The sequence below is a fragment of the Pan troglodytes genome, chromosome 15, assembly GCF_028858775.2.
Source record: "Pan troglodytes isolate AG18354 chromosome 15, NHGRI_mPanTro3-v2.0_pri, whole genome shotgun sequence".
Lineage (NCBI taxonomy): Eukaryota > Metazoa > Chordata > Mammalia > Primates > Hominidae > Pan > Pan troglodytes.
The window spans coordinates 89,476,893-89,504,594 of record NC_072413.2 but is presented as its reverse complement, the minus strand read 5'-3'; the positions used below and the strand labels follow the sequence as shown (position 1 = coordinate 89,504,594).

General features: G+C 39.5%; 1 protein-coding gene across 10 annotated transcripts in view; it reads left to right on the top strand.

The window, feature by feature from the left end:
• Positions 1–27,702, top strand: part of PPP4R3A (protein phosphatase 4 regulatory subunit 3A) — a 53,359-nt gene that overhangs the window by 10,304 nt on the left and 15,353 nt on the right. For 5 of the 10 annotated variants that reach the window (XM_054665792.2, XM_063793079.1, XM_063793075.1 and 2 more), the window contains exons 3-10: positions 9,879–9,934; positions 14,941–15,039; positions 18,479–19,096; positions 23,677–23,754; positions 24,138–24,254; positions 24,696–24,851; positions 27,303–27,434; positions 27,538–27,640. In XM_054665792.2, the coding sequence (XP_054521767.1) occupies positions 9,879–9,934; positions 14,941–15,039; positions 18,479–19,096; positions 23,677–23,754; positions 24,138–24,254; positions 24,696–24,851; positions 27,303–27,434; positions 27,538–27,640 (1,359 nt within the window). The remainder of the gene's footprint in view (positions 1–9,878; positions 9,935–14,940; positions 15,040–18,478; positions 19,097–23,676; positions 23,755–24,137; positions 24,255–24,695; positions 24,852–27,302; positions 27,435–27,537; positions 27,641–27,702) is intronic. The other 5 variants (XM_054665793.2, XM_063793082.1, XM_063793076.1 and 2 more) reach the window with 1 other exon arrangement.

Sequence of the window (27,702 nt, the reverse complement as noted above, 5' to 3'; positions counted from 1 at the left end):
GCTGGAATGTTTTTCGTAAACAGTAAATGAATATATTGGTTAACCTCTTATTCATAATGTGTTTATGGGTCATTATTAATGCTTGGTGTTTATGGGTCATTATTAATACTTGTTTTCCTGCTATACAACAGTACAGTGTTACCAGTGAAATGACTGTATGATGATGCCCTAAAAAAACAAGTATTGAGGCCAGGCGCGGTGGCTCAGCTTGTAATCCCAAGCACTTTGGGAAGCCAAGGCAGGCAGATCATGAGGTCAGGAGATCTAGAACATCTTGGCCAATATGGTGAAACCCCGTCTCTATTAAAAATACAAAAATTAGCTGGGCGTGGTGGTGTGCGCCTGTAGTCCCAGCCACTCTGGAGGCTGAGTCAGGAGAATCACTTGAACCCGGGAGGCGGAGGTTGCAGTGAGCTGAGATCGTGCCACCGCACTCCAGCCTGACAAGAGCGAAACTCCGTCTCAAAAAAAAGTATTGAGTGCTGGTTATGTACTACATATTGGGACAGGCACTTGAATAAAAAATTTCAGTTAATGCTAATGGCAACCCTGTGAGGTAGGTATTATTTTTTTCTTAACCATAAATCTTGTTGTATTAACTTGCACCTGGCAAGAAATCTATAATTTTTATGCAAAACCTTTCCTTTTAAAAATATTTGCTGAGTTCTCTGTAATGTAGACTTTGTTAGAAGGATACCTCACTCTGTACTACCAGCCATCTTTATCTCCAATCCCCAGAGGTGTAGTGTTGTGCTGTGTTTTGGTGGGGGTTGGTAGCACCCTACAAGAAAGGGCCTCACATTTCATTTTATAGGAAGAACCAAGATATGAAGCAGGGAGGGAACTTTTTTTTTTTTTTTTTTTGAGATGGAGTCTCGCTCTGTCACCCAGGTTGGAGTGCAGTGGTGCGATCTCGGCTCACTGCAACCTCTGCCTCCCGGGTTCAAGCGATTCTCCTGCCTCAGCTTCCCGAGTAGCTGGGTTTACAGGCACGCACCACCATGCCCAGCTAATTTTTGTATTTTTAGTAGAGATGAGATTTCACCATGTTGGCCAGGCTGGTCTTGAACTCCTGACCTTGTGATCCGCCCGCCTTGGCCTTTCTTATATTTTTTCTTGCTATTGGAATGTGACAGTTTCTACCTGCAGTTGTCTTGGTGATGTTCTGAGTCGCATTTCTCCTTTTGACATTGTTTTCCCATTTCCTAATTGTAAACACCTCTATTATCAGTATATTTGGGACATCAATTAATGTCAGGATACACAGATCTCATTTAAAAGTGGTGTAGTATTCCACTGTACTTATTCACACAGTAGCTTGTTGGTGGCACAGTGTAGCATTCCTCAAACTTTTTTTCTCAGGATACCTTTAGACTTTTTTTTGTTTGTTTTGTTTTCATTTTTATATTTTATTTTGTTTTTTTCAGACAGGGTCTCGCTCTGTCGCCCAGGCTGGAGTGCAGTGGTGTGATCAGAGCTCACTGCAGCCTCAACCTCCTGGCCTCAAGCAATCCTCCTACCCCAGCCTCCCAAGCGGCTGGAACTATGGGCCTGTACCACCATGCCTGGCAAATTTTTATTTTTTGTAGAGATAGAGGTCTCAGCTGGGCGTGGTGGCTCACACCTGTAATCCCAGCACTTTGGGAGGCCAGGGCGGGGGCAGATCATGAGGTCAAGAGATCAAGACCATCCTGGCCAACATGGTGAAACCCTGTCTCTACTAAAAAAAAAAAAAATACAAAAATTAGCCAGGCTTCTTTTTTTTTTTTTTTTTGAGTTGGAGTCTCACTCTGTCGCCCAGGCTGGGTGGAGTGCAGTGGTGCCATCTCGGCTCACTGCAAGCTCTGCCTCCCGGGTTCATGCAATTCTCCTGCCTCAGCCTCCCGAGTGGCTGGGACTACAGGCGCCCACCACCACGCCCGGCTAATTTTTTGTATTTTTAGTAGAGACGGGGTTTCACCGTGTTAGCCAGGATGGTCTCGATCTCCTGACCTCGTGATCCACCTGCCTCTGCCTCCCAAAGTGCTGGGATTACAGGCGTGAGCCACCGCGCCCGGCCAAAAAAATTAGCCAGGCTTAAGTGATCCTCCCATAGCAGACTCCCAAGTACCTGGGGTCATTGGCGCGTGCCACCACGCCCAGCTAGATACCTTTATACTCTTAAATTGAGGATTCCCCAGATGTTTATTTGGATTGTATTTATCAATATTTACCATATTAGAAATTAAAACAGACTTTAGGAAAAAAATCATTTAAAAATAATGTTTTAACGTAGCATGTTAACAAAATATCATTAAGAAAAAATAACTTTTCTAAAATAAGAGTTTAATGAGAAGAGTGTCTTTTTTTTTTTTTTCTTTGAGACAGAGTCTCACTGTCAATTAGGCTGGAGTGCAGTGGCACAATCTTAGCTTACTGCAACCTCTGCCTCCCAGGTTCAAGCAATTCTGCTTCAGCCTCCCTAGTAGCTGGAATTACAGGCATGCACCACCACACCCAGCTAATTTTTATATTTTTAGTAGAGACGGGGTTTCACCATGTTGGCCAGGCTGATCTCGAATTCCTGACATCAAGTGATTCGCCTACCTCGGCCTCCTGAAGTGCTGTGATTACAGGCGTGAGCCACCATGCCTGGCCTACTTTTACAAATTGCAACATCTGGCCTAATTTTTGAAAAACCAGAAAGATTCTCATCTGCTTCTGCATTCAGTCTTTGGCAGTATCAGTGTAGACTCTGAGAGAATTAATGGTGGAAAAGGCATGTAACCTTGTAGTATCATTTTGAAAATAATCTTGACTTTGCAGGCCCCATAGTGTCCTCAGATCACATTTTGAGAACAGCTGGTATAGATTGTTTTTAGTTTGTTGCCATTACAGACTCTCCTAATGAAATCTTTATCCATATACCTTGGCACTTATCTGAGGGTGTAGGGTAATTTCCTAGAAGAATAGTTGGCCCAAAGAGTAGTATGTGTTTAAAAGTTGGGTAGGTGAAGATGATTCAATTTTCAGTCTTGGTACTGGTAAATGAGTATTAAGGACGCCTTATTTTTTTGAGAAAGTCCAAGTGCACATATCAATTAGTAGACATTAGAACTTGTTAGGAATGATAGATTCCACAGTGGCAGATCTAATTGTACTGATGCATTCCGCTTAGCTTGAGCACTCTCTTGATTTTCATTTTTCTCTGTGTTTCCTTTCTCATTCTTTCTCAAGTCTCAATATTGGAGTTTTCTTGAATTGGAGTGTAGGATTTCCTTTCCTTGGTCTTTGTGACAATGTCTTTCTCAGATGTGTGGGAAAAGGTATCGCGCGTGTGTGTGTGTGTGTGTGTGTGTGTAAACAAAAGATTCCTCTTGGGAGATAAGGGCATCTGTTTCATTGGAGAGGATAGATGTGTTTCTCAAATGAGTTGGGGTGAATGGGGTCTGTCTTGAGTGTGTGCTTCAGTTATTGAGTTCCACTAGACATAACTGTTATCAGAAACGTGTTGCTCTTAGTTAGAACCTTCTCTGCCTCCCTCTTAATGTTGCTGAGGTCTCCTGCTAAGGATCATCATTTCTCGCCTGTCATCTCTGCTACCATGTTATTTAATAAATTCCTCTCCTAAAGTTGAGCTCTATATCCCCATCCATACCCATACCTTAGTAGGATAGAATTACTGTGCCTAATACTGTAGCTATAGCAACAAAATACAAACAAACTTGTTGGGGGGAAGGATTGTGTTAATTGATATTAACACTGAACTGGATCTGTTATAGTTGATTGGTTTAGTGTTTATAACTTGGCTCAATAAAACCTATTAGGTGATGGAGGGAAACCTAATAGACTAGGAATAAACCTAGTATTGTGTCTTTTATTTATTGTCTTACTGAGCCCTCAAGTTGAAAGACTTTCCGGTGTTCTGGCCTCTACAGCCTACTTATCTCTTTGGGAATATGGTATTGGGGATCAGAGCTGGACTTCCTAGACCAAAACTGTGTGATATGGCTGAAAAGAGAGTTTCAGGGGATACTTCCCTCTAATATCCTGAATAGACCAGAAAAACATTTCCCAACACTAGAAGCTTCTAGTGTGTCCTGTTTTAGCCAGAACTTTGGAAGGGAGTACGTCAAACCTTTTTTTCCCCCTCTTTCTTATTATCCTGATCCTGTAAACACTACTAAGAGAGTTTTGAAGAAAATGTAAAGGAGACTGGTACTTGAGAAATAATTGCTATTAGGGATTAGGTGACTGACAATGTCATACCACTACTGCCGTGTTTTTTGTTTTAGTGACTGTAAAAATCAGGCGTGTGTTTCTTGAAAGCACAACTTGAATAACAACCTCAATCCCCTGTGCTATGTGTTTCTGACTTCTTAAACTTAAAAAAACTTTTGAATTGCAGTATAATACATCAAAAAGGTACACAAATCATAAGTATTCAATTTGATGAATTTTCAAAAAATAACCAGCACACCATTGAAAAAACAACATAACCACTACTCTGGAAGCCTACTTCATGTTCCTCCGCAGTCACTATCCTACCCAGAGAAAACTGCTAGCCTAATGATAGGTTAATTTTGCCACTTTGTGAGCTTTGTGTAAATTGAATTCTATGGTTTATACCTTTGTCTCAGCTGTCTTTTACTCAGGTTTGTAAAATATCTGTTGTGTTTACTCTTTGATTCATATATTAACATTGTTCGTGGTATCCATTGTATGAATATTTATACTTTACAGTTTACCTTTTTGTGTGTGTGTGTTTGTTTTGTTTTGTTTTTTTGAGACTGGGTCTTGCTCTGTTGCCTAGGCTGGAGTGCAGTGGCATGGTCTTGGCTCACTGCAACCTGCATTTCCAAGGCTTAGGCAATCCTCCCACCTCTGCCTCCTGAGCAGCTAGGACTACAGGCGTGCGCTGCCACACTTGGCTAATTTTTCAAATTTTTTTATAGAGACAAGGTCTCACTATATTGCCTAGGCTGCACTCCACCTATTTTTTGTTTTTTTTTTTAACAGTATTTACATACTATATAATTCACCAATTCAAAATGTACAATTCATTGTTTTTTAGTATAATCACAGGTTTGCAACCATCACCACAATCTAATTTTAGAACATTTTGTCTCCTCTGAAAAAAATCATGTGCCCGTTAGCAATCACTACCCACTTTCACTTCCTCCCAGCCCTAAACAACCACTAATCTATTTTCTGTCTCTAAATTTACCTGTCTGGACTGGGAACGTGCCTGTAGTCCCAGCTACTCAGGTGGCTGAGGCAGGAGAATTGCTTGAACCCAGGAGGCAGAGGCTGCAGTGAGCTCAGATCACGCCACTGCACTCCAGCCTGGGCGACAGAGAGACTGTCTAAAAAAAAAAAACATACACACACACGCACACACGCACACACATTATCTATCTGGACATGTGGTATTTTATGATGGGCTTCTTAAATTTCATATGTTTTCAAGGTTTATACCTATTGTAATGTGTTAGGTTTTCATTACTCTGTGTAGCTGAGTATATGCCACATTGAATTTATCTGTTCATTTTTTGCTGTTGTAAATAACCTTGCTGTGAATATAAATGTACAAGTTTTTGTCTGGGCATGTATTCATTTCTCTTGGATATATACCGAGAAGGGAAATTGCAAGGTAACTGCTTAACTTTTGAAGGAACTGCCAAACTTTTCCAAAATTGATGCCTCATTTTATATTCCCAGAAGCAATGTATGAAGCTTCCCATTTCTGTACAGCCTTGTCACCGCTTGTTATTGTCTTGTCTTTGATTGTAGACATTCTAGTGGGTACTAAATGGTATCTCATTTGTGGTTTTGGTTTTTGTTTTCATTTGAGACAGAGTCTCTGTCGTCCAGGCTGGAGTGCAGTGGTGCAATCCTGGCTCACTGCAACCTCCACCTCCCAGGTTAAAGTGATTCTCCTGCCTCAGCCTCCTGAGTAGCTGGGTTTAAAGACATGCACAACCATGCCCAGCTAATTTTTTGTGTGTCTTTAGTAGAGATGGGGTTTCACCATTTTGGCCAGGTTGGTCTCGAACTCCTGACTTCAAGTGATCCACCTGCCTCAGCCTCCCAAAGTGCTGGTATTATAGGCGTGAGCCACCGTGCCTGGCCCTTATTTGTGGGTTTGATTTGCATTTCCTTAATGACTAATGCTGAGCCTCTTTTCATATGCTTACTAGTTTTTTGTATATCCGTTTTGGATAAATTTCTATTCAAATTCATTGCCCACATTTTAATATTGAGTTGTAAGAGTCCTTTATATATTCCGGATACAAGTCCTTTACCAGATATATGCTTTCCAAATCTTTTCTCTCATTCTGTGGGCTTTCTTTTTACTTGATGGTATTGTTTGCAGCACAAACAAGTTTTTAATTGTGATGCCCAATTTTTTCTTTTATATAGGTTGTACTTTTGTGCAGTTTAACTTTTAGAGAAGCGTTTCCTAGTTGGGTCCTATGCCATTAGAGATCTTGCATCTTCTGAAATATAGTTTGATAAAGTAATGCAATTCTTTCACTCTATTTTACTTTTGTAATTTTATGGAGATAGATTGTGTCTGAGAATATGAGTTGTATTTCAAAGTAGGTTTTTGTGTGTCTTTAGTAGAGACGGGGTTTCACCATGTTGGCCAGGCTGGTCTCGAACTGCTGACCTCAAGTGACCCACCTGCCTGCCTAGGCGGGCAGATTATCTGAGGTTGGGAATTCAAGACCAGCCTGACCAACATAGAGAAACCCTGTCTCTACTAAAAATACAAAATTAGCCAGGCATGGTGGCACATGGCCAGCTACTCAGGAGGCTGAGGCAGGACAATCACTTGAACCCAGGAGGCAGAGGTTGTGGTGAGCCGGGATTGCACCATTACATTCCAGCCTGGGCAACAAGAGTGAAACTCCGTCTCAAAAAAAAAAAAAAAGTAATATTGATCCATAATGTACTTTATATACTTTATGATTTCCGTGGAGAATAATAGAATGCAATTTTTATTCTAGTAATTAAAATAATGAAAGACTACAAAGATAGTTGGAGATTTTTATACTTTTTTAAAAATTTTATATTAAAAATATATAGTATGGGGTCTCACCATCCTATATATGAGACCAGGCTAGCCTCAAGCAATCCTCCCATCTCGACCTCCCAAAGTGCTGGGATTACAGGCATGAGCCACTGCACCTTGCCTTTGTTTTTTGAGACAGGATCCCTTATCACCCAGTCTAGAACCCAGTCTAGAGTGTAGTGGCGCAATCATGGCTCACTGTAGTCTTGAGATTCTGGGCTCAGGAGATCCTCCTGCCTGTCTCTTGAGTAGCTAGAATTATAGGCATGCCCTATCTCATCCAGCTAATTTATTTTTTCTTTCTTTTTCTTTTTTTTTTTTTTTTTTTTTTGAGGCAGAGTCTCTGTTGACCAGGCTGGATTGCAGTGATGCAATCTCAGCTCACTGCAACCATGCCCGGCTAATTTTTGTATTTTTAGTACAGATGGGGTTTAACCATGTTGGCCAGGCTGGTCTCAAACTCGTGACCTCAAGCGATCTGCCCACCTCAGCCTTCCAAAATGCTGGGATTACAGGCGTGAGCCACCACGCCCAGCCTACTTTTTCTTATTTTTATTTTATTTTATTGTTATTTTATGTTTGCAGAGGCAAGGTCCTGCTTTATTGGCCAAATTGTTCTCAAACTCCTGGCCTCAGGCGATCCTCCCACCTCAGCTTCCCAAAGTGCTGGGTTATAGGTGTGAGCCACCACACCTGGCCACCTGCTGCTTTTTCTTGTTATGAATGTATCACTAGCACAGCTGTTAATAACCAAAATAAAATCCTGAAAATTGAGCGTAAAGAGAATTGAAGGGGCACTGGAAAATGTGTTTTGATTAATCTGGCAAAAGTTGGATAAAGAGGAAGAAGATTAAAACAGTATTTTCTCCAAAATGTGAGAATGCTTATCTGAGCGTCCTAAGCCAAAACCAGTTTTTGTAAAGAAGAAAAGCCCAAAGAAATGGGGTTTGTGGGGAATACAGGTGGGAAAAAATAATATGGTGAATGTTTAGTTACCTTAAGTACTCAAAGGATAAGAAAGAGATTTTGGATTAATTAGGTCACCTGTCCTAGACATAGTTGGGAGGGTTGGTGTGAAGTGGAAAGCTGTTCATGTGCATAAGACATATACAAATTGAGTTATCAGAACTTGGTTAATTTACTGTGTTCGGTATTACTTGGTACTGTTCTGAGCACACAGTAGTGAATGGTCATTAAATCATTAATACTGGACAGCATTCATAAAACAAATGAATTTTGATGTAAAAGCAAACTAAATTTGGAAATGTTAAGAGCGCTCTTAGCCATCTAACCACTATTTGGAATGGGTAAAGCAATTGTTAAGTGTAATAGAAGAAATGAAAGCTCCGTATGAGAGACAGTTGCAGAGAAAACTGCTTTTTCTCAAATATTTTGGGCCAGAGTTTGTCTTCAGGTAGTACTTGCAGGTATAAACTAGAACTGGTTGATAAGAGGAGAGGGGTATGGGAAGTCATACAATATATAAGAGATTTTAACCCAGATCATCTGACTTCACACTGTGTTGTTTAATTACCTTCTGCTGTCCATAAATTAGTAGATTTCTATTGTTACCCAGTCCTTACTCGTCAGATTATAATGTCTTTCCTGCTAAAAGTAAGCACGTATATAAAACATTTATTGGCTGGGTGCAGTGGCTCATGCCTGTAGTCCCAGCACTTTGGGAGGCCAAGATGGGTAGATTGTTTGAGCCCAGAGACCGGCCTGGGCAATAAAGGGAGACCCCATCTGTACAAAAAATAAAAAAATTAACCAAGCATGGTAGCTGGCACCTGTCCCAACTACCCAGAAGGTGGAGGTTGCAGTCAGTGAGCTGAGATCGCACAACTGCAACAGAGCCAAGACCCTATCTCAGAAAAACATTTCTTAGGTTACAAGTTACTGTAATTAAACTTACCTTGTTTTAAAAATAATTTTTCTAGGCCAGGCGCGGTGGCTCACGCCTGTAATCCCAGCACTTTGGGAGGTCAAGAGATTGAGACCATCCTGGCCAACATGGTGAAACACCATCTCTACTAAAAATACAAAATTATCTGGGTGTGGTGGCGCATGCCTGTACTCCCAGCTTCTCAGGAGGCTGAGGCAGGAGAATCGCTTGAACTTAGGAGGCGGAGGTTGCAGTGAGCCGAGATCACACCACTGCACTCCAGCCTGGCAACAGAGTGAGACTCTGTCCCCAATAATAATAATTTTTCTATAACTGAAGTTGAGTTTGCATCAAATGTTCAGAAAAGGAAATCTGGTCGGGCACAGTGGCTTGCACCTGCAATCCCAGCACTTTGGGAGGAGGGGGCAGTGGGAGGATCACTTGAGCCCAGGAGTTGGAGACCAGCCTGGGCAACATAGCGAGACTCTATCTCTACAAAAAGTGAAAAAATATTTAAAAATATTTTTTGAGGCCAGGCGCAGTGGCTCACGGGTATAATGCCAGCACCTTGGGAGGCCGAGGCTGGTGGATCACCTGAGGTCAGGAGTTTGAGACCAGCCTGACCAACATGGTGAAACCCCGTCTCTACTAAAAATACAAAACATTAGCCTGGTGTGGTGGCACACACCTGTAATCCCAGCTCCTCGGGAGGCTGAGGCAGGAGAATCTCTTGAGCCTCGGAGGTGGAGGTTGCAGTGAGCTGAGGATCGTGCCAGTGCACTCCAGTCTGGGCGACAGAGAGAAGCCCTGTCTCATTAAAAAAAAAAAAAAAAAAAAAAATTTTTTTTTTTTTTTAAGGAAATATGTGTGTATGTAAGGGAATATAATTTTGCTGTTTTACAGTAACATAATGGAATGTCTTTTTCTGTTTCCTAGGTTCTCTACTTTTAGAGTCCAAAATAAATCCTAACACCGCATACCAGAAACAACAGGTAAAATTTTGAAGATGTGTTTTATCTTGCGTATTTTCCTTTTGAGTAAATGAGTTTATTATCTGATTGCTTATAGTGAAAAATTTAGAAGAGATTACAACAGTTTGGCAGTGAAATTCTAAAATAGGATTTCTGCCAATTCCTATAGTGTTTAACACAATAATTTTAAATTTAAAAAGCTTGCCACAAGTTAAAGTGGAGTTTGTGTTCCACCTATTATAGCAACTGAGCCCTAAAATTTCCTTGTTTTTACCTAAAAAAAAAAAAAAGGTGACCATTGATGTGATAAGCTGCTACAAACACAGTTAAATGGTGAAAATTCCTGTTGTAGATGATAGTGCAGAAGGAACATTAGTATCTCCCTCTACAGCAGTACTGTGTAGATAGGAATCTGTCATATGAATCTGATTTCTTTTACAGATTCCTGAATAGGGTCTTATTATGATACTACAGTTTTGAAGGTAACTGTACTTCACAGTACAGTGTACTCAAAATACACTTTCTTAAACCTTTCTAATATGCAAAGAAATATTAGAAAGTAAATCTTTCACTTAGTATCAACTAGTGCTGTTATTAAATGGTATTCATTCAGTACACACGCACGTGCGCTTCACGTACACCCACACAGACACACAGGATGAGTGCTCTATATAGCCAATGAAGTCAAGATCAGTTCCCTCATTGCCCAGAAGATGCAGATACAAAATAGTTAATTGAGAAGAAAGAAGATTACCAGCTTGTTCATAAAGTGCTTTGCTTCATCACTGATCTTTAAAATACTAGAAAGAAGTTAGTATTGTTTTTATTTTTCCCATTGGGTGATGCGTAAAGGTCGTGACTTGTTTGACCACACAAATAGTGGTTAGGAATGCTGGTGTCAACTCCTAAATATATTTAGTCGTGATTTATTTGTCCACCAAACATTCATACAGTATATTTTCTTGATAGTTTGATAGTCTGATATAATACTGTATTGCATTTAGTGTTCTTAAGAAAACTTAAGTTTAATGGAAAAATCTAGAGCCTGGAATATTTGGCTTTGGTCTTCCATACTTAAATACATTAAATACATGTTTTGAAGTTGTATTCAGCTGAAGAGTAAAAGCACATCTTAAGAAAAAGGAAAGATTGAAACTGTTTTGAGAATGAATGAACAGATTCATGTGTCTCAGCCTATAGGTTTTTGGGTGATAAGCAAGATAATTTGGAGAAAAGTTGCTGTAATATTTGGAATCTTCAAGGAAAACAGAAAAGCAGTTTCTAAAATTTTATAAACTTGCTAGATTTGTCAAATGGGTAATTAAGAGCATATGTCTGGCTATACCCTGACTTAAGCATCAGCCACAAAGTGATTCTGAATATACGTTATAGCAGAATGTGTTATTGGCTTTACGCTTATCCTAGTAGCCTTTATTGGGCTGATAATCGTAAGTATTTATCAGAATTTTAGGAGCCATCTAATTTGGGCAGGTTGTTCCCTTCACCCCCAAGATGATTGTTATTTTCTGCCAACTTTGTTTTCATCACTAAGAAGTAGTACCAGCCAGGCGTGGTGGCTCACACCTGTAATCCCAGCACTTTGGGAGGCCGAGGCGGGCAGATCATGAGGTCAGGAGATCGAGACCATCCTGGCTAACACGGTGAAACCCCGTCTCTACTAAATATACAAAAAATAAGCTGGGCGTGGTGGCGGGTACCTGCAGTCCCAGCTACTCAGGAGGCTGAGGCAGGAAAATGGCGTGAACCTGGGAGGTGGAGCTTGCAGTGAGCCGAGATTGCGCCACTGCACTCCAGCCTGGGCGACAGAGCGAGACTCCATCTCAAAAAAAAAAAAAAAAGTGGTATCTATATTATGAGTAGTTTTCATAACAGTATATATCTTTCCCATCCTAATGATGAGGAAACTGAGTCTCAGAGAGGTTACCTCACTTTCTAAGCATTACCTGCCACATAGATGGTGGTATTAGAATTTATACCGTGGCCTCTTTACCTCTTAAATTTCTTAGTATTTTCATTCCATGCTATTTTGAGGGAAAATAACATAACTTTAATTTTGTCTTCTCTGGAGCCTTATAATAAGTGCATAGTATTTACTGAGCGGATAACCTTGTAAAGTATTTAGGCTGCCAGAATTATAGATTAACTGCAAATTCTTCTACCATTTGTTCTGTTCTGGTGAATTATAAAGGTAAACTAAAAATGAAACCTTAACTAATTTTTGGCATGTTGTTCTTAGAATGTTAATAGTTTTGAGCTTGAACTGCTACTCAGTCTGGATCAGATTGCCTGCCTGGTGTCTGTGATATCTGGAAGTCCTTTAAGATAGTATAAAAAGTGGAGTTTGAGGTGTTTTCCAAAATTCTGAATAAAAATTATAGACTTAGTAATACTGCACAACCAAATCAGATTCTCATCTGTTTATTTCTGGCTGGCAGCACTTTAGTCCAGTGAGACTACTGGTCTCATGATTGACAGTTATATAAATGACTGAACAGAGTTAATATGCAGTTTGGCAGATAAATTTTTCATTTTTTTTTTTTTTTAGAGATGGGGTCTTGATATGTTGCTCAGGCTGGAGTACAGTGGCTATTATTCACAGGTGTGATCATAGTGCACTGCAGCGTCCAACTCCTGGCCTCAAGCAATCCTCCCTCCTCAGCCCCGTAACTAGCTGGGACTACAGGGATACACCATTGTGCCTTGCTTAGACACATTTTTAAACATGGAATCCATCTGTGTTACATTAAGAAGTGTTCTTGGCTGGGGTTGGTGGCTCACGCCTATAATTCTAGCACTTTTAGAGCCCAGGAGTTTGAGACCAGCCTGGGCAACATGGCATAACTCCGCCTCTACAAAAAATACAAACATTGGGCATGGTGGCACATGCCTGTAGTTCCAGCTACTTGGGAGGCTGAGGTGGAAGGACCACCTGAGCCCAGGGAAGTAGAGGCTGCAGTGAGCCTTGATGGCACCACTACATTGCAGTATGAGTGATAGAGACACCATCTCAACAAACAAACAAACAAAACAGAAGTGTCCTTGCTAGTGAGAAAGATTAGAAACTGCTGCAATAGAATCATAGGTCCTTAAAGGTACCTTAAGCTAGTCATCTTTCCTTCTCAATACAGCAACCATTATCATCCTGATGGATACCCAGTCGGCCTTTGCATGGCTGTTTTTGGTTACTTGCTAGTCAGATTGAATTATTTTTTTCTTTATACCATACTCAAATCCATCTAACTTTACTCTTCTAAATTCTCTTTGTACCAGCTTGAAAAAAACACTTGAGTGACATAGCCCTTCAGATTTTGAAGTTAGCCATTAAATGTAACTCTCCCTAGTACCATTCAGTATTTCTTGTATGAGATGGTTTATAGATTGCTCTCAATGAGAGGATCCTTTTTTGAAATGGTTGATTGCTATCAGATAGTATGTATATTTATTTATTGCCAGTAAGATTTGAAAGGATTTTTTTTTTTTTTTTTTGAGACGGACTCACTCTGTCACCCAGGCTGGAGTGCAGTGGCACGATCTCAGCTCACTGCAGCCTCTGCCTCCCGGGTTCAAGTGACTCTCCCACATCAGCCTCCCATGTAGCTGGGATTACAGGCATCCGCCATCATGCCCGGCTAAAATTTTTTTGTATTTTTAGTAGAGACGGGGCTTTACCATGTTGGCCAGGCTGGTCTTGAACTCCTGACCTCAGGTGATCCGCCTGCCTTGGCCTCCCAAAGTGCTGTGATTAGAGGCATGAGCCACCGCACCCTGCCAAAAGGATATATTAGGCCTTATAAATATTTTGACTATTTTTTTTTTTTTTTTTTTTTTTTGGGAGACAGAGTTTTGCTCCTGTTGCCCAGGCTGGAGTGCAGTGGGGCAGTCTCAGCTCACTGCAACCTCCGCCTCCTGGGTTCAAGCAGTTCTCCTGCCTCAGTCTCCCGAGTGGCTGGGATTACAGGCACATGCCCGGCTAATTTTTGTATTTTTAGTAGAGATGGGGTTTCACTGTGTTAGGCAGGCTGGCCTCAAACTCCTGACCACCGCCCACCTCAGCCTCCCAAAGTGCTGGGATTACAGGCGTGAGCCACCACGCCCAGCCAAATATTTTTATTATACCATGCATATTGTAGAATATATGCTCTTGGTACTATGAGGAATATAAAATGGTCTCAGTAAGTATTGTATGTGCAGTGTCTTGCTGAGATTACATCTTAAGAAAAACTGTTGAACTGTTCATTAAATTTTCATTAAAGTTCTGTCTAGATGGCCAGGCACTGTGGCTCATTCCTGTAATCCCAGTGCTTTGGGAGGCCAAGGCGGGAGGGCCCAAGGCCAGGAGTTCAAGACCAGCCTAGGCAACATGACAAGACCTCCATCTCTACAAAAAATAAAACTAAGAAGTTCTGAATAGGAATGAAAGGGTGGTAGGTGCTAGGAGTTTGCTGCTTCTTGAACCATAGCACTTTGCTAAGTTTAAAAAAAAAAAAAAAAAAACCTATGTATAGGTAAATGCTCACGTACTACAAATGTAGCCAATAATTTCAAGGGCTTCATGGACCTCAGAGGCCCCTGGTGAAAAACACCTGCTGACAATAGAGGGAAGAGAGAAGGAGTTTTATTAACCCTATCGTCCTAACATGCCCTAGCTATTTTATGCTTAGATTTCCTCTTTGGACATTTTAATGACAGCATAAAATGTAAGTCAGTATGCTTGGATAGCGTTGGTATAATTGGTATAATGTTTTGTTTTTATCTTTTGCAATGCATGAAAAGAATATATTTCATATATTGGTTTAAGTTGTCCTTAAGGAAACATTATTTTTATTTTATAGATTGGGGGAAGTGAAGTGTAAAAACTCATTGTTTTGAAAAAGAAAGACATTGATAATTGCCAGTATTAGTGTTGCAAAAAGTAAAAATGAGCACAGTTTTATTTCCTTTTGTTTGTTCATTTTCGTTTGTGATAGTGTATGTTAATCATTCAGACTCCTTTTATGTCTCCAAAGGACACTCTGATTGTGTGGTCTGAAGCAGAAAATTATGACTTGGCCCTTAGCTTTCAAGAAAAAGCTGGATGTGATGAAATTTGGGAGAAAATATGTCAGGTAATTTTTTAAATAAAAAAATCAACATGCTTTCTTTAAGTGTTTAGTTTTTTGCCATGCTTTCAACTAATGCCCAAGAGTTTAAATAAATTTCAAATTGATCTTTTAAATTCACTGCTGTCTTTGAACTTGATTTAAAGGAAGGTATAATTTATTGACACTAAACTCTCTAGCTCATACCTTTGCTGAACTCCAGTGTTTTATATCCACCTGCCTTTTTGAAACTTTCTCCTTTCGTGTTCACTAGCATCTCAAATTTAGTACTCCAAAACCAAACATAATCTTCTCACATATATCTATCCCATCTCCTTCTAAGTGCCATCCAGTTGCTGAAATCAGAAACTTGTGGATCATGTTTATCCTTCCATCATCGCTTTTATCCATTCAGTCCCTCGATAATAAATCTAGATCCATTGGCTTATCTTCATTTTTACTTTTGTAGTTTTCCAAGCCACCATCATTTCTTGCCTGGTTTATTGGTTTTGTCTTGACTGATCTTCCTAAATCAACATTTTAGCTAGAGCGATTAGGTGATCTTTTTAAAAATGCAAGTCTGATTACATCACTCTTTGTTCATAACTTCTTGTGGCTTTTGAAAGAAAACCCACCCTTGTACTTGTCTTGAGCAGTATGGCTGTTGACTGACTATTCAGCCTTACCGTGGCTCTAGGCTCGAATGTTCTTAATTTATTCTGGAGTTTCCCTAGTGACATAATCACAATCTTTTGTGAATTTGCATTTGTATGTGCTCTAGTAGCTAATGCTGTTGGCTCTTGTTATACACTTCTTAGGCCATTTCTTTCTAGAGAAGGTTTCTCCATCTCCATGTTTACTTTATCTAGAGAATAATCTTCACCAGATTCCTTAATTCCTTTGAATGTGGCCCTCAAACCAGCAGCGCAAGCATGACCTGGGAACTGATAGAAATGCAAATTCTGAGACTAGCACCCCTCCCGCCGACCCCAGACCTACTGGATCAAAAACTGCAAGTAGGGTCCAATAATTGTTTTTTAAAATCCTTTCTTAGGAATTCTGTTTTCACAAGCCCTATAGGCCAGACTTTTCTCTGTAAAAAACAAGATGGTAAATATTTAAGGCTTTGCAGGCCATATAGTCTCTGTCACAGCTAGGTCACCTCTGCTGTTCTAGTTCGGAAATAGTCATAGACAGCACATAAATGAATGGAGGGGCTGTCTTCTAGTAAAACTTTTATTTACAAAAACAGGTGGCAGACCAAATTTGGCTATGGTTTGTCGCCCCCTGCTTTTGGTGATTCTGATGCACCCTAAAGTTTGACAGCTATAGCATTCATAGAAGATATAGTGTCGTTAGCACAGTTTTTCCTTGACTTAATGGAATTTATTTCAAGAATATGTTATACTTCACTGTGCTTTTCATAAATTAACCTGTCTGTTAAGCTGTCCCTTTCCTTCTCTGAAACATGAAAGGACTAACATTTATATCTGAATACCATCCATCTTTTTAGTTTTTCTTTGCTTTCCATCCAACAATTATATTTATAGCATATTTCTCTAGATTTTGTCTTGTAGAGTTATCCCAAAGAGAGAGAGGTGACATTAATGAGTTCAGGCTATGTTAATAGCATCTGTTATTCAGACAAATCTTGTTCTCCTCTCTTTCATCTTTCTGAATCAAACACTTCCACTCTGGATACAGTCTTCCTTTATGCCAATGTGTAACTCAAACCTGAACTCACTCTGTCATTGTCATGCCTGGCTCTCCTTTAATATTGTCTGATCTTTACCTTTGTTTGGTCTTTAATGTCATAAAGTTTTTCATCATCTTAATAATTTTATCACTAGCTGCTTTAATATTCTTTTCTGATACTCCCTTTCAACTTTTACAGTTTATGTTCAAGGTGTCATTTCTCAGTCACTCTTTTTATGGGTTCTGTCTGAACTTCTCAATCATTTTCTAGATCCAAGAAAGTCATTACATTTTGCTCTCTGAGATAGTAAATGTTTTTCTATTTCTTGAACCATGTTCACCAATTTGCTCAACTCAAAAAGATGGCATTCTTAATATAATAAGGGCACTCCTCTCTTTTCATTTGGTTTGCTAATCAAAATCTAACATTTTTCTGTGGATAAAGTCATAGTTTGGGTATCAGGAACTTAAAACTATAATGAGAGCTTACATAATTAACAAATTCAGAGCCACTGTGAGACCATGCAGGTACAAGCCATGAATGTGACTTGCCTCCTTTCAGTGCTGCTGTCCACTTGGTTGAGGTCAAGACCATATCACCTTGCAGCACATTTCCAGAAAAGTATTCCAGGTCGTCATCTTTTCTAGTATCTATCAGTGCATCTGTTCATTACGCTAAGCAATTTAAGCTTCTTGGCTTTTTCATATAAGGTCTAATTTTTTTCATCGCTTTACCATTCTACTTGGCCTTTTACTTGCTTTAGTGGTCACTGTCCCAAATTCTAGGGCCAAGATAACAAAATTTGTTTCATTTCAAAGTTTATCCTTGACCTTTTGTTACCAAAAAAAATGCCTTACTTTAAAATGTAGTCAATATAAGTTACCTTTTTATAATAAGAGCCCCTCCAGTGGCATAAAATTAGGTTTTATGACAGATTTTCGGGCTCCTAGAGGGATCATGAAGGCTACAGGTTAGGGTGTGTAGAAAGGAAAATATTTTCGTGGTTTGGTTACTTAACCTTCAGCAGACCTTTTTTGGGAATAACTCTACTACATATAGGTTGTATTTACTTTATATGTGGCTTCATTTTTATGTAGGTACACTTGTATTCTGCCTAGTGTTTTTAAAATCCTGTGTTTGGGCTGTCAGTATTTATAGCAAATCAGTGACTCACTTTGGTCCAAAGCCAGTTTGTTCATGCTCTTTGGCCCTTGGTTTCTACAATCAATTGATGTTAAATATTTTCCTTTTTGCTTATAATTATATATATTTTCTGTGATCATAACATTATGATATTTGGTGTTTATTTGGTCTTCACCTCAGAGTTAAATATTGAAGAGTTTGGTGGTGGCAGCTATCCTTTAGCACAGTCCTAGGACTGTTTCTGAGACTTGCCTTGGTCTGCTGGAAAAGAGGGCCAGGGATATGAGATGTTAGTGGCTGTTTTAGCATCAGGCTTCTATGTTGTGGGTCTGCAGAGGGCTGTTTCGTAACAGTCTCACTTAGTTTAGCCTGTCCTAGAAAGTTGTTCTTGCCAGCAGACCTCATACTTTATAGGGAAGCTCATTCTGTTTTTGAACTTTGACTAACTTCCTTAAAATTGAAAGTATACGTATTTGGAGAAATGTAATGTAGAAAAGTAGGCAGTTTTGTCTTGAAAATGATCATTATAGGTTTCTTACAACATTTCTAGTATTCATCTTAGAGTAGCATTTAGGTTTGCTGGTCACCTGTTATCTATTTTGTCAGCAATTAAATTTTTTTTCATAGGTTCAAGGAAAGGACCCTTCCGTGGACATCACTCAGGACCTTGTGGATGAATCTGAAGAGGAGCGTTTTGATGATATGTCATCGCCAGGCTTAGAATTGCCATCTTGTGAATTAAGTCGCCTTGAAGAAATTGCAGAACTTGTGGCATCATCTTTACCTTCACCTCTTCGTCGTGAAAAACTTGCACTGGCACTAGAAAATGAGGGTTATATTAAAAAGCTCCTGGAGCTTTTTCATGTGTGTGAAGATTTGGAAAATATTGAAGGACTGCACCACTTGTATGAAATTATCAAAGGCATCTTTCTCTTGAATCGAACTGCTCTTTTTGAAGTTATGTTCTCTGAAGAATGTATAATGGACGTCATTGGATGTTTAGAATATGATCCTGCTTTATCACAACCACGAAAACACAGGGAATTTCTAACAAAAACAGCCAAGTTTAAAGAAGTGATTCCCATATCAGATCCTGAGCTGAAACAAAAAATTCATCAGACATACAGAGTTCAGTATATACAAGATATGGTTCTACCAACTCCTTCGGTCTTTGAAGAAAACATGTTATCAACACTTCACTCTTTTATCTTTTTCAATAAGGTAGAGATTGTTGGCATGTTGCAGGTGAGTTAGATCATTCCTTTTTTCATACTTCAAGGGATGCAGCGAAAACAGTTTGCTCCTTTTAAATACATACATTGAGTTTTGATTTTGTTAATGTATAAAGTTAAGTATTGTGAGATATTTTAAGAGATTATAATATACAATAATAATACGAGACCAGAAGGTTACTCTATCTGGGGTAGGAGAGGTAAGTGTGACAAATGTAGTTTGAAGAAATGGTATGAGGGGATGCTTTTTTGGATACAGGGTCTTGCTCTGTCACCCAGGCTGTAGGGCAATAATGCAGTCTCAGCGACTGCAACCTCCACCTCCACTTCCCTGGCTGAAACAATCCTCCCACCGCAGCCTCCTGAGTAGCTGGGACCACAGGTGTGCACCACCACCCCCAGCCAATTTTTGTATTTTTTGTAGAGATGGAGTTTGTCATACTGCCCAGGCTGGCCTCAAACCTCTGAGCTCAAGCAGTCTGCCTGCCCTGGCCTCCCAAAGTGCTGGGATTACAGGTGTGAGCCACTGGGCCCAGCCTGATTTTTTTTTTTTTTAAGTTGGGGTCTTGCTCTGTTGCCCAGGCTGGAGTGCAGTGGCACAGCCATAGCTTATTGCAACCTTGAACTCCTGGGCTTGAGCCATCCTCCCACCTCAGCCTTCCAATTAGCTAAGACTACAGATGCATGCTACCATAGCCACCTTTAAAAAATTTTTTTGTAAAGAATGGATCTCACTTTGTTGCCCAGGCTGGTCTCAAACTCCTGGCTTCAAGCAATTCTCCCACCTTAGCCTCGCAGTGTTGGGATGACAGTTGTGAGCCACCGTACTCAACTATAGGAGGATAATACTAATGAAATGGTTGAATGCTGAACTTTGGGATTATTACTCTATGAATTATGCATAGAATAGAACAGATTGGAAGAGGGGAGAGTGAAGCACAAAGCCAAGAGAAATGTCACCAAACACAGAATATAAATTCTAATGAGAATTGTGGGCCGGGCGCTATGGCCTGTCTCTACCAAAAAAATAAAATTTAAAACGAATTTGTAAAATTCCCAGATAATGATACGGTAAAAGTCCAGTTTCAGGGTCTAGGGAATGTAGCAGAGGAGGCAAATTACAACTGCATGTATCCCTACCAAAAGCCACGTTTTGCTAAGGGGTGTGCCTGTGGGTGAGTTAAACCCATGTGAATTTGAGTTTCAGCTCCGTCTGTCACTTAATAACAGTAGCTATGTGAGTTGGGCGGCCTTAACTTCTTAAAGCTTCAGTTTCCCCATCTGAAGGATGGTGACATTAATGCCTACCCTGTAAAGTTGTCTGAAAATTAACTGAGGTCAGGCATGTAAAGAAAGTGTTTAATATGATGTAAGATTCATGGGAATTTTTTAAGTGTCTATTGATAATTGCTTATTAAAATGTAGATTTTTTTTTCTTATAGTATGCCCAATCTCTCTGATCTGGTGTTTTAGGGTGTTTGCATCACAGTGCCCTAGGGTGCAGTATCATGAATTCTGCACAAAACCTGAGTCAAAGTCTCTGAGAGCTAGACAATAATTTGCGTTTGTAACACCTCCAAAGTTAGAAAAGCTCTTACTGTGTCATCCCAGTGTGTGAATTGGTCTATTCTAACTGAAATAGAAGTTTACATAGGCTGGGCCTAGTGGCTTATACCTGTAATCCCACCACTTTGGGAAGCCAAGGCAGGAGGATCGATTGAACCCAGAAGTTAAAGACTAGCCTGGGGCTGGATGCGGTAGCTCACGCCTACAATCCCAGCACTTTGGGAGGCCAAGGCGGGTGGATCACCTGAGGTCAAGAGTTCAAGACTAGCCTGGCCAACATGGCAAAACCCCGTCTCTACTAAAAATACAACAATTAGCTAGACGTGATGGTGGACGCCTGTAATCCCAGACTCGGGAGGCTGAGGCGAGAGAATCATTTGAATCTGTGAGGCGGAGGTTGCAGTGAGCTGAGATCACACCATTGCACTCTAGCCTGGGCAACAGGAGTGAAATTCCGTCTCAAAAAAGATTTTTTTTTTTTAAATTAGCCAGGTATGGTGATGCATGCCTATAATCCCAGCCACGTGGGAGGCTGAGTTGGGAGAATCACTTGAGCCCAGGAGTTTGAGTCTGCAGTGAGCAGTGATCATGCCACCGCACTCAAGCCTGAGCAACAGAGTGAGACCCTATCTCAACAACAAAAAAATAAGTTTGTGTAGTACAAAGAAAGAATTGTTATTTGCACCCGTACACACATACACACACGTTGTTTTTTATTCTTTGATGCCTATGGTATTGTAAGAATAATAGGTCTTTGGGAGACTGAGGTGGGTGGATCACTTGAGGTCGGGAGTTCGAGACCAGCCTGACCAACATGGCAAAACCTCGTCTCTACTAAAAATACAAAAATTAGCCAGGCGTGATGGTGGACACCTGTAATCCCAGCTGCTCAGGAGAATGAGGCAGGAGAATCGCTTGAATCCAGGATGCAGAGGCACATGCCTGTAATCCCAGTTACTCCAGAGGCTGAGACAGGAGAATCATTTGCACCTGGTAGGCAGAGGTTGCATTAAGCCAAGGTCGCACCGCTGCAGATAAGTGTAATATGACTTGGAAGATCTTTTAAGACTTTACCTCAGGTGTATAAGTAAAATTTATTTGAAACCTGAATTTGTTAAGTATAGAAAGGAAGACAATAAATGTAGTAAGAGCTGCCTGGTAGCACACATTACATATAAAGCAGTATGTTTAATCATGTCTGTTCCTGTTTAGAAAATTTTGTATTTCTAAAATATTAGCCAGTGATAGGCAAAAAAAGGAAAAGTATGAACTAAAATACTGAGTTCTCCTGATCCTTTTCTTTAGCTCCATATGGTTCTGTTTTTGTTATGTGGGGATTTGTCACTTCTGTGTTTTCTTGGTCTTCATACATGTAAAATGCCAGTTTTATTCATTAAGTATGAATAATTTCAAGTTGTTAAATCTTTGCTTCCCTGTAATGTGCTTTGTAAAATACTGGCTGCCAATACATCTGTTTCTCTTGATGCTGGACACTTCTATCCAAAGTGCTGCTGTGAAGGCTGTAGCATTTTACAAATGTTTTGGCAAGAAGTGATTGAGGTACAGTTTAATGCAGGTTCCTGCCCACTTTGTATAGCCCCATGCACACAAAATAAATATCACACCCTCTTAACATTGACTGCTTCCTTTGTAGTACCATAAACATTCTTATTTTCTCTATTTCTGTACCCCCAACTGCAGCAGTTCAGAGAATGTCTTTTTTAACCATTTGATACCCATTTGGTAGAATATAGTATATTGGAGATGTGTCTTGAAATTGGATGCCATTTGGGTAGCAAACATGGTCAAGATCATATTAATGAGGTATGACCTATTTGTTCATTTTAGAAAAAGTAAAGGTGGGAATAACCAAACTAACTTAGTGCCACAGAAGATTTTTCTGGAGCACTCACAACAGTGAATGTGGAGCCAGTAATCTAGTGGGAGCTTGTATATACATCCATGTGTATGTGTATTTAGAGTGAGGCATGTCTAGGGCTTAAGTGGTATTGAATCTACTTCCACTAGCTGAGGTAGTAATTAAAATAAAATCTTGGTCGAGCATGGTGGTTCATGTGCGTAATCCCAGCACTTCAGGAGGCCCAGGCCAGTGGATTGCTTGAGGCCAGGAGTTCAAGACCAGACTGGCCAACATGACAAAACCCCATCTCTGCTACAAGTACAAAAATTAGCTGGGCGTAGTGGTGTGTGCCTGTAGTCCCAGCTGCTAAGGAGACTGAGACAGGAGAATTGCTTTAACCTGGGAGGTGGAGGTTGCAGTGAGCCAAGATGGCACCACTGTGCTCTACCTGGGTGACAGAGCAAGACTCTGTCTCAAAAAGCAAAACAAAACAAAAGCCAAGATCTTGATGAAAAAATAGTGATGAGAAACATTGACCGGACAATCATGAAGGCTCTGCCACCTTAATTGGGCTTGGGTAAATTTTAAAATCCAAGTCTCAATTATAAAATGAGGAAGTAAAACAAAAAGTTCTAAATTTTGCTTTTTAAATAATTGAGACATTCTCTGTATCTTTAAAACACTAAAGTAGCTTTGTCTTCATTTTCATTCTCATTTGAGAGGTTGTAGAACCTACCTTTTAAAAGTTAATAAGGTTATAAAACCTATGAAAGTGGGGGGTCAGCAAGTGTTGGTCCTGCTATTTTTGTAAGTAATATTTTATTGAAATACAGCCATATCCATTCATTTCCAGTTGTCTGTGACTACTTTCATATTACTGGAGCAGGGTTGAGTACTCGTAGTAGAGATCACATGGGCCGCAAAGCTCAAAATATTTACTACCTGACCTTTATATAGGCTTAGAAAATAGAGCCTTGACAAAATTTTATACTTTAATAGTGTGGTTTTTCCTTCTGTTAAAAAAAAAAAAAAAGAAAGAAAAGACAACATTGCCAATACCACCTTTCCTTTTTATAGTTATTGCTGTGTATATTAAAGCATTCCTCAAATTATATTTTAGGACAATCTTAGCATTAACATAATTGCATTTGTCCTTCGTTTCACAGGAAGATGAAAAATTTCTGACAGATTTGTTTGCACAACTAACAGATGAAGCAACAGATGAGGAAAAAAGACAGGAATTGGTAAGAAATTAGATACTACGAAAGGCATAAAAATAAAACAACTGGCCGGGCTTGGTGGCTCACGCCTGTAATCCCAGCACTTCGGGAGGCCGAGGTGGGTGGATCACGAGGTCAGGAGTTTGAGACCAGCCTGGCGAACATGGCGAAACCCCGTCTCTACTAAAAAGTACAAAAATTAGCCAAGCATGGTGGCGGGCACCTGTAATCCTAGCTACTCAGAAGGCTGAGGCAGGAGAATCGCTTGAACTCGGGAGGTGGAGGTTGCAGTGAGCCAAGATCGTGCCATTGCACTCCAGCGTCGGCAACAAGAGCAAGACTCCGTCTCAATAAATAAACAAATAAAATAAACTTTTTATATCACTTATCCTATTTTCTAATTTCAGGTTAACTTTTTAAAAGAATTTTGTGCGTTTTCCCAAACGCTACAGCCTCAAAACAGAGATGCTTTTTTCAAGACTTTGTCAAACATGGGCATATTACCAGCTTTAGAAGTCATCCTTGTAAGTTTTGTGTCTCCTCATTTTTAATTACCATTTTTTAATCCCAAAATTAATATTTTTAATGCTACATGCAAATATTCTATTATAGCCAATATTTGAAATTAGCTGCGTAGTTCATTAAGTTAAAGAAGCTGTAAAATTCCAATATTAGACAGTTTTCACACAGTATTGAAAGAATGCAGTAAAGGAATTTTCCATAATGTAATGATAATTTGTCAGCTTTGCAGCTTATTAGCTGAAATGTTAAAATAGGCAAACAAATAAATGATTTAGAAAGTATAATTTTATCCGTACAATAAGAGTTTTATGTGCAGAAGAATTTCTTTGACCTTTCTTTTACATTGCAGTTTTTTCATATGTTTTGTTAGGTTTGGATATTTACATAGCTATAGGTTCCGTATTTTTATAATTACAGGAAAAATAAATGTTATTTGTCTGCAGGGCATGGATGATACACAGGTGCGAAGTGCTGCTACTGATATATTCTCATACTTGGTTGAATATAATCCATCCATGGTACGAGAGTTTGTCATGCAGGAGGCACAACAGAATGATGATGTAAGTAAGAAGTTAACAGAGCAAAAAATAACCAGCAAGGTAAATATTATTTGTACTAATAGTAAGTATTTATACATAGGAAGCTATAACTGTTTTTATTATTCACTTTTAAGATTTAATTGTTGCTGTTTGGGAAAAGTGTAGCCATAATATCAGACGGCTTATTGTTCCCCTAAATTGGTTCCTGTCTCAGTTTATCAATTTGTCCTACAGCAATTATTTATGTTCATTTAAATTGCCTTTTAAAATATTCATGTCAGTTTTTTGTTTTGTTTTGTTTTGTTTTGTTTTAATTCTGAAGTCAGCTTGCTATGTTGTCTTTTTTAAATCATTTAATCAATTCTTGTATCTGGGGAATTAAGAGTAAGTTACCTAGGAAAACATTGACTTTAGGGTAGATTCTCAAAATCGTCAAGAATGAAGAAATGTAGCACAGTCCCTTAAAATATGAAGGGTCCTGTTTCTTTACTGCCTAGCCATAGAGAACAAGCTGTTACGTTGTTCACAAACACTCACGTTAGCATCTGAGATATACCAGATTTTAAAGTAATAGAGAATATATCCTGGTAATGTGAAGGGTGCGCCCGGATCACATAGTGCGTGACATGTGAGAGCACTAAATGTGTGTGCTCTCCTTTATTTTAAAATAATTGAACCAATGATTCTGATTTTTTCCTGCTTCCCCCATAACAATTTGGAAGCAACTTTTTACGTAAGGATGAGTAAGAAGGACCTGCTCTCAGGTCCTTCTTAAGGGAGGAGGGGAATAAAGATCCCCTAAGGAAAAAAAAAAAAAAATCTGTTTAGAATTCCAGCCTGTGGTATTTTTACGAAATAAGAAAATAGACTGTCTTACTTTTTGAAAAGATCCTATTTAATGTATTGTGATGTCAAAAGGAAATGGAATGCCATGTAACTGCTATGTTTAAGTTTTTATTTTTATAGTGCAGGATAGGTGCAAAAAAGCACCAGTTTGAACTGTTGTGTCATGTTTTTCTTTTATAAAATATTAACATCAGCCTCAGCAACATAGCAAGACCCTCCTTTAGTACAAAATTAATTTTTAAAACTTAGATATCGTGGCATGCACTATAGTCCCAGATACTCAGGAGGATGAGAAGGAAGAGTCTCTTAAGACCAGGAGTTTGACTCTGCAGTGAGCTATGATTGCTCCACTGCACTCCAGTCTGGGTGACGAAGCCAGACCCCATCTCAAAAAAAAAAAAAATTCTTTGAGAACCAAAGTATCTGTATTATTGAAAATAAAGGCTATTGTTGGTCCCATTAACCCATGAGCTGAACATATGAACATGTATTGATATACCTCAAAATACACACAGTAGGACTTTTTTTTTTTTTTTTCCTGTTTTGCAACAGAATAACATTTCAGTCACTAGGACTCTTGATTCCCACTCTTCTTAATCATCATTTCCGTCTACTGTCTGCATTTTCTCTATCCCTTGTCCATCCTGCCTTTGCATACACATAGGCAAGAGCAGGGATTTTCTCACTGAATCCCTCTCAATCTTATTTACTACTTAGGTGAGGAATACCAGTCATAATAGGACCTCAGGAAAACCAGCCATCTCTTTTCTTTGATATTTAGAATGTGTATAATCCATTTGTTCTCTGCACTCTCTAAATACCATAGTCTCATTTTCTCCAATTTCAGACATTCAGATAATTTTTTCCTAAATTTATTTTAAAAGGAAATTTTATATCACTTTTACAAATGGAGAACATACATCATTGGCCATAAATAGAAGGACTCTATAATAATAAAAGCAATAGACCGGGCACGGTGGCTCACGCCTGTAATCCCAGCACTTTGGGAGGCTGAGGCAGGCGGATCACCTGAGGTAGGGAGTTGAAGACTAGCCTGACGATCATGGAGAAACCACGTCTCCACTAAAAATACAAAATTAGCCGGGCATGGTGGTGCATGCCTGTAATCCCAGCTACTAGGGAGGCTGAGGCAGGAGAATCGCTTGAACCCGGGAGGTGGAGGTTGTAGTAAGCCGAGATCGTGCCATTGCACTCCAGCCTGGGCAACAAGAGGCAAACTCCGTCTCAAAAAAATAAAATAAAAACAAAAGCAACGAAAGTAGAATGATGTTCTAAATCCTACCTAAATATTCTTACTCTTAAAGCTATGGTCATAAAACCCACTGGCTTTCTTCAAAAGGTAGATTACATTATTAGAAGGTTGTAAAGATATCTTATCACCAAACTAAAACTTTGCTTTTGCTTTATTCAGAGGAATTTAAAGATAATAGACAAGAAATTTCTATTTAGGGCTATGTCCCTGTACCACACTTTAGGGAATGAAACACTGTCATATGTCCTGTCAGATAACTGAGTTAAACATTTCACTTTGCAGTTAACAAAACAGCTAGAGCCTAGGTATAATGCTGTGGTATGTGTCTTAGTTTTTGCTTTTTCTGTTCTCTCATAATAAGTGATCCTGAGTATGTCTATTTTTCTCTCCAGGATATTTTGCTCATCAACCTCATTATAGAACATATGATTTGTGATACAGATCCTGAACTTGGAGGAGCAGTCCAGCTTATGGGCCTGCTTCGAACTTTAGTTGACCCAGAGAACATGCTAGCCACTGCCAATGTAAGCCATGAGCATTTCCCCTCTTTTTCATAGCTAGTATATTATTTATTGCTGGTAGGAACCAGTGCAGTTAAAGTTCATGGAATTGTTCTTGTTTCCTTAGAAAACAGAAAAGACTGAATTTCTGGGTTTCTTCTACAAGCACTGTATGCATGTTCTCACTGCTCCTTTACTAGCAAATACAACAGAAGACAAACCTAGTAAAGGTAAGATAATTCAGGTTGGTAGTTAAGTTCTCTGTTCTTGAATGCTGAATTCAAAGTTGGTG